We start from the raw sequence: 6,223 nt of genomic DNA on the forward strand, positions 1-6,223 counted from the left end.
TAATGAGGAAACGGAGTGCTGAAAGCAGCTCTTTAAAAGAATTCAATACACGTGCTGCAGGAACCCCCTGCATTAGTGAAAATAGCTCAGAAAAAGAGTCCATGCAGGCAAACAGAAAATACAATACAACAATATAGCTGGCTTGTCAGCTGCTTGTGACCAACACTTGTGCGCTGGGTTCACTTGCAATTCAGACATTTTGTTTTGAAGATCAATATTTGTGAAGCACATATGAGATAAAAAGTATTAGATGTTGTTTTAAGTGTGATTTTTTTTTTTTTTGTGGTTATCAAGTATTTTAAAATGCAGACCTAACGTCAACAACCCACTGCTCACTGATAATGTAATTATCAATGAGCGCTCTCTTGTGGACAACACATAAAAACAGGCAGTTGAGTTTGCTGACTTAAGATTTTGGCTGCCATTCAAATTATTATGCTATGGATTTCATTACTAAACTCAATCATAATGTGAAAGCAAAGTGCATGGGTGCATATATTAAGCCACTTTGACAGCTTTATGTATGTTTGATTAAATAATATAAGGTTTGTTTTTCTAATTTTGCATATTACACTTTTAAATTTGTAGAAAAATGACCCAGCATTCCATTAACAACTGTAATAAACTCTTATTTAAGATAATTAATCTATTTTTTTTTTTATCTTTTAAGGCCAGTATTTATTATGATTTATGGCCACCTGCTGCCATCTGGCTTGCTGACAGATAGCTGCGATATAATCCTTCAGCCAAACTATTAATCTGCCCAATGAAGGTTACTTGATATACTGAGTGATAGTGTAGGGGACCTACACTTCTGAGGATGTACATGCACAACCTTGTGAGGTTTAGAGAGACACATACTTTTTGCAATGTTAATTTTATTGTTATTATTTATTTATTCGATGTAAAAAAACTACAAATAGGCACCAAGTTTGAGGAGTGTAAGGTAAAAGTGTGATATATCCTTGAAATATCGTGTAATACTGTAAGTCGTGATGTTCCACAAGCACATCAAATCCCTAGCAAACTTAGCAAATTACTGTGTCCATTTCATGTTAACTCTTTTCAGTGAGCTTTAGTTTAGGCTTCTGTGGGAAAAGGTGAAGTCACTTCTTTCTATGCAATAACTTAGGATTTGGTAAGATTTGGCTCCAAATCTGCTGAATGCTGTTTAGTAGCCCCATACAGGCGATTCAAATACGTTTTTATTTGAAATCTAGATAAATAAAAACTTTTGTTTTGAAGCCACTTCAAAACCAAAATAACCCCAAACATTTCCTCATATGTTGAATTTAGAAAAGTTGATGAACTACTTATGCGTTTATACATACATTGTACATATAAAATTTGTCTGTTGATATGCAAATTATTATTATTTTTTTTTTTTTGTGGCTGTGTCTTACACATCCCGTTTAAAAATTATCATGTGATAAGGAAAAGCTTTTTTTTTTTTTTTTTTTTTTTATTGCACTCATGTTTACACAAAGCAAAACTTCCACAGCACACAGTGCAAAGTAGTAACTGCCCAGTGATGTGTTGTGACTGTGGAGTTAAGGAAGGGACTGCTGGGCATTTGGCCCAGCTCAGTAGAAATGATGCAGCAAATATACACTATATTGCCAAAAGTATTCGCTCACCTGCTTCGACTCGCATATGAACTTAGGTGACATCCCATTCTCAATCCACAGAGTTTAATATGACATCGGTCCACCCTTTAGAGCTATAACAGCTTCAACTCTTCTGGAAAGGCTTTCCACAAGGTTTAGGGGTGTGTTTATAGGAATTTTTTTCATTCTTCCAGAAGCGCATTTGTGAGGTCACACGCTGATGTTGGACGAGAGGCCTGGCTCTCAGTCTCCGCTCTAATTCATCCCAAAGGTGTTCTACTGGGTTGAGGTCAAGGCTCTGTGCAGGCCAGTCAAGTTCATCTACACCAAACTCTCTCATCCATGTCTTTATAGACCTCTGCTTTGTGCACTGGTGCACAGTCACGTTGGAGCAGGAAAGGGCCATCAACCTGTTCCCACAAAGTTGGGAGCATGGAGTTGCTCTCTTGGTGTGCCATCAATGGTCCGGGGGAGCACGTCCCCTTTAAGGCGGCCGCTGACGTCACTGCAGGGTGACTGGTTTATTTTGCGACAGGACGTAGAGTCACCGGCTCGCCTTCTCTGCCTCATCTCTGCTGGCATCGTGGGAGAAAAAAAAAAGAAAGAAAGAAAGAAAACAAAAATCATCTGTGCTTACGTTACAGCCAGCTGTTTATAATGTGATACAATCCGAGCATCAAGCACCAGTCGTCTCTTTTATAGAGGAGGAAGGCGTCGTGGTGTGTTGCATGTAAGATGGTCATTGGCTCTGCGCGATCACTTATTTAAAGGCTAGGATGATAAAGGTCCTTTCTTTCTTTAGGATACTAGACTGTGTGCTTAGCTAGGATCGTTTTGTACAAACATGATCAGCAGCTTTATGTTCATATGTAGGTTTAAACCCATCATTTCTAACGCTCTGTTGTCATCTGAGGAAAATAAAGCATGCACAGGCCTGCATATCTTGGGTTGTGTGCATGTGTAGTTCGACAGTGTGCCCACAAAAAAAAAAAAACATACATTAATGATGTTATTCCTTCACAGAAGCTTGTTGCACTTGATGGAGAGAGCGTTGCTGACTCCAGCTCCAGCTGCCACGTCTCATCGCTATGCTCCTGTAAGAGCCAATCTTTGCTCCACAACCAGATGAAGCTATCTGCCTCCCCTGAAGCTGCTCTCACAGAGGCCTCCACTTGTAACTGGGACTACTGTGCACTGTGCTGGGCTCCTGTAGCCCACCCATGCCTGTGATCCCCATCCCACGGCGGGTGCGCAGCTTCCATGGCCCCCACACCACCTGCATGCACTCGGCCTGTGGGTCGACACATGCTTCCAAGCTAGTGCGCACCAAGTACAATAACTTTGACCTCTACCTGCGCTCACGTTGCATGTACAGCTTCCTCCGTTTCCTTCTGTACTTTGGCTGCAGTCTGCTGACCTCTCTTCTCTGGGTGGCGCTCTCTGCTCTCTTTTTCCTGCAGTACATCAGCGTGCGCGTGCTCCTCCGGCTCCAGTACAAGCTGTCTGTCATTCTGCTTTTGCTGGGGCACAGGCGCTTGGACTTTGGGGTGGTCAATGACCTGATCATCTACAGCATGCAGATCACCATGTTTCTGGTGGGGGGGCTTGGCTGGTGCTTTATGGTGTTTGTGGACATGTAGCTGCAATGTGGGAAATGTAGTGTACAATGTGGTTGCTTCACACTGTAATGACAGCACTGTGTGGTTTTATGGGACAACACACACCTTGAGCTTGTCCCGTCGGATGCCCTCTGTCACCCAGCTCTTGTCAAAATGACCATTTTGACATCAACTCATAAAACCTTATCGGTTTCTTTTCAGAAATTATAGAATCTGAAAAGAATCTGTGTAACATCAGATTTATGACGTTTATATTCTATCACATTTTTACCATATTTTGTTGCCATTTGTAAAATGTTTTCGCCAATTTTAAAGGGCATGTCGATCAGAAAATCTTTTGTTTACTGTTATGGAAAATGTGAATGTCAAAGTCAATGTTGCACGGAAATGTTACTTAGTATGTGACTGAAGAGCATTGTGTATGTGTGATGCAAGGCAGTCATGTGTGCCAAACGAACACAAGTTGGGCTCCAAAAGTAAAAGTGTACAATGATTACCACGTTGATTACATATATATAAATATACATGGTTGGTTATAAATATATGCCCCCCAGAGAGATGAAGCTGATATTCATTAACTTAAAGTGGCTAAAACAAGTGAAGTTGTTGGCAGAAGTGCAGTATAATGTCATTTTGTGGGATGGGTGGGGCAGAACAGGAGAGAGGGAAGCTGTTCCAGTGACAAACATGAACTCTTTTTGTAAAGTTATTTAATAAAATTTCTGTTGATGAAACGTGTTTTTGCTTTAAACTGCATGTTCAAGTGAATGTGTTTACTTGTGTTGTCTAACACCCATGATGGCATGCCTAGAGCTGTGTCATAAGAGTGTGTGACAGTTCAAATTGAGAACGGCTTTAGGTCAAGTGTTCCATCAGTCGCTCTTCACATGGTTTCAGAGCTGATCTGACAGACTTCTCTGTTTAGCTTCCCACACACACAAACACCAACCACATCTAGATCCTGCTGTTTCTGCCAAGCATAACAATGGAAATGGCTGTGTCCCAATCACCTTATTTAGTCTCAGTTTCACATAGTGTGAACTATGCTTACAGGAACTAACAAGGGCAAAACAAGATGAAACATTTTAATGCCCAACTTTGTGTAAATATACATATTGTGTGTTTGAATGTACAACATCAGTTCAGATTTCTGTTATTGTGTTTTTCTCTAGCTCAGGAGAAGAACATAAAAAAGACTGGAAACTAAAACCATAAGAGGGCCGTCCTTAGGTATGAACTTTCGGCACAGTGGCTGTTGGCCTGTCTAAGACATGCTTCAGGCTGGTATGACCTCAGGCTGCAAATGGATAATCAGGGGACAACAATAAGCTTTTGTTCTGAGGATCAACACTTCATATGCCTCTTACAGGGAGTCCAGGCCAATCTGACAGTCCAGTTACGCCAGAGGAGAACGAGATTGAATGATTGCATGAGTTGTCTTGTGGTGTCTGTCATAGAGCTGTACTGCAGATGAGCTTGATCATTAAGTCACTCACTCATTCATTTTCATTTCTTCTTTTTTTGTTTGAAAATTGCAGTTGTTTGCTGAGCCTGAATGACTTTGGGCTTTTTTTTTTTCTTTTTTCTTTTTTTTTTTTTGGCTGGTTCCTTAATCAGCATCCTCACCCCTTCTGCATTTGATGCCCTTTCTCAAATTCAAATGTGGAAATCCCACAACTATTTAAAAAACGCAATATACACAGTGATATATTTACCATAATGACCACATGAAATGGAAATATTTTGCCTTGAGCAGTGATTCTCAAAGATTTTTACATGAAGGACAAGTACCCTTAAAGTGGCCACCATTCGATCTGATTCTGTCCTGTGATTCTGTCTGACCTTTATTGTGGTGAAAATTATAACGTAGACCTTTTTGCCTAAGACCTTGTCAAGCCTCTTGAAGAACTGCCTGGATTTTCCTGGACCCTAGAATGAAAACTATTGTGCTCGAGCATTCAGAATGATTCAAACATGTGACTTTAAACAACATTTTTGCTTGCAGCAAAGTGTATCACGCCATGTGAACTTCATTCATCCTATTGTTACAGATCAATGGTTGTGAAGTTTGACCTTCTATATTGTCATTATGTTAGAGCATATAAAAGCTGACATCATTAGTGGACTTTTTATCACATCATCTACTAGTTTAGGTGAACAGTCATAATAATAATAATCTTTAATGTGAATGCAAACATTATCAGGGACATAACTGCCCTACTGGCCTAAATACAATAAGATCATTATAAACTCACCCTTAATACTGCAAACACATGATAGTCCCGCCAGGAACATTACAGAGCCACCATACACTTTTTAAAATAGCAGGAAGCACAATAAGCATACTGTAAACTATGAACCATCAATCCAACGTAGGCCCATGTAGATGTGTCACAGGACTATACAGAGTTTTGTCTTTTCCTAGCACGAGTATTGGAGGTGGCATGGCAGCATTCTTTCTTTGGGTTCTTGACCCAAAAAAATGAAGGTCACAGGTTCGGTTCTCGGGCCTGGGGTCTTCTGTGCAGTGTTTGCATGTTCTCCCTGTGCCTGCGTGGGCTTCCTCCAGGTACTCTGACATCATGCCTGAGTTAATTGGTGACTCTAAGTTTTCCGTAGATCAGAGTGTGAGTGCTTATTTGTCTCTGTCTGTCTCTGTATGTTGGCCCTGTCCAGTGTGTACACCCCCCCCCTCGCAACTGAGAAATGGATACGTGGTCGAAGCTGAATGAATGAAAAATGAGTATTGATCGTGGATGAAACTGGGTATCACACAGAAGCACTTTCACACACTGACAAGATGGAAGAAGCAAGAAAAGCTTCAAATGAAACGTCGCGACAGAAGAGATTAGGCCGGATGCTGTCATAGTGGTAGTTTCATTGAATAAAATATATTTCTGTGTATTGGTACTTTCATAAGATTTCCAAGTATAATTGCAATCAAATTCTTTAATAATTTACTTTATCAAATAGCTTTTGACACTAGTTGTGTGTTTT

At 40.4% G+C, this 6,223-nt stretch overlaps 1 protein-coding gene across 2 annotated transcripts; it reads left to right on the forward strand.

The window, feature by feature from the left end:
• Nucleotides 1-2,177: 2,177 nt before the first annotated feature.
• tmem250 (transmembrane protein 250) lies at nt 2,178-3,902 on the forward strand. Of its 2 annotated transcripts, none has more exons than XM_029516319.1 (2): nt 2,178-2,337; nt 2,631-3,902. In XM_029516319.1, exon 2 carries the CDS (start codon nt 2,828-2,830, stop codon nt 3,245-3,247), a length of 420 nt encoding a protein of 139 aa, XP_029372179.1. In that variant the 5' UTR covers nt 2,178-2,337; nt 2,631-2,827; the 3' UTR covers nt 3,248-3,902. The 2 variants fall into 2 exon arrangements, with proteins under 2 accessions (XP_029372179.1, XP_029372180.1); XM_029516320.1 differs by having other exon boundaries at nt 2,634-3,902.
• Nucleotides 3,903-6,223: the final 2,321 nt, after the last annotated feature.

Source organism: Echeneis naucrates, chromosome 12 (genome assembly GCF_900963305.1).
Source record: "Echeneis naucrates chromosome 12, fEcheNa1.1, whole genome shotgun sequence".
NCBI lineage: Eukaryota > Metazoa > Chordata > Actinopteri > Carangiformes > Echeneidae > Echeneis > Echeneis naucrates.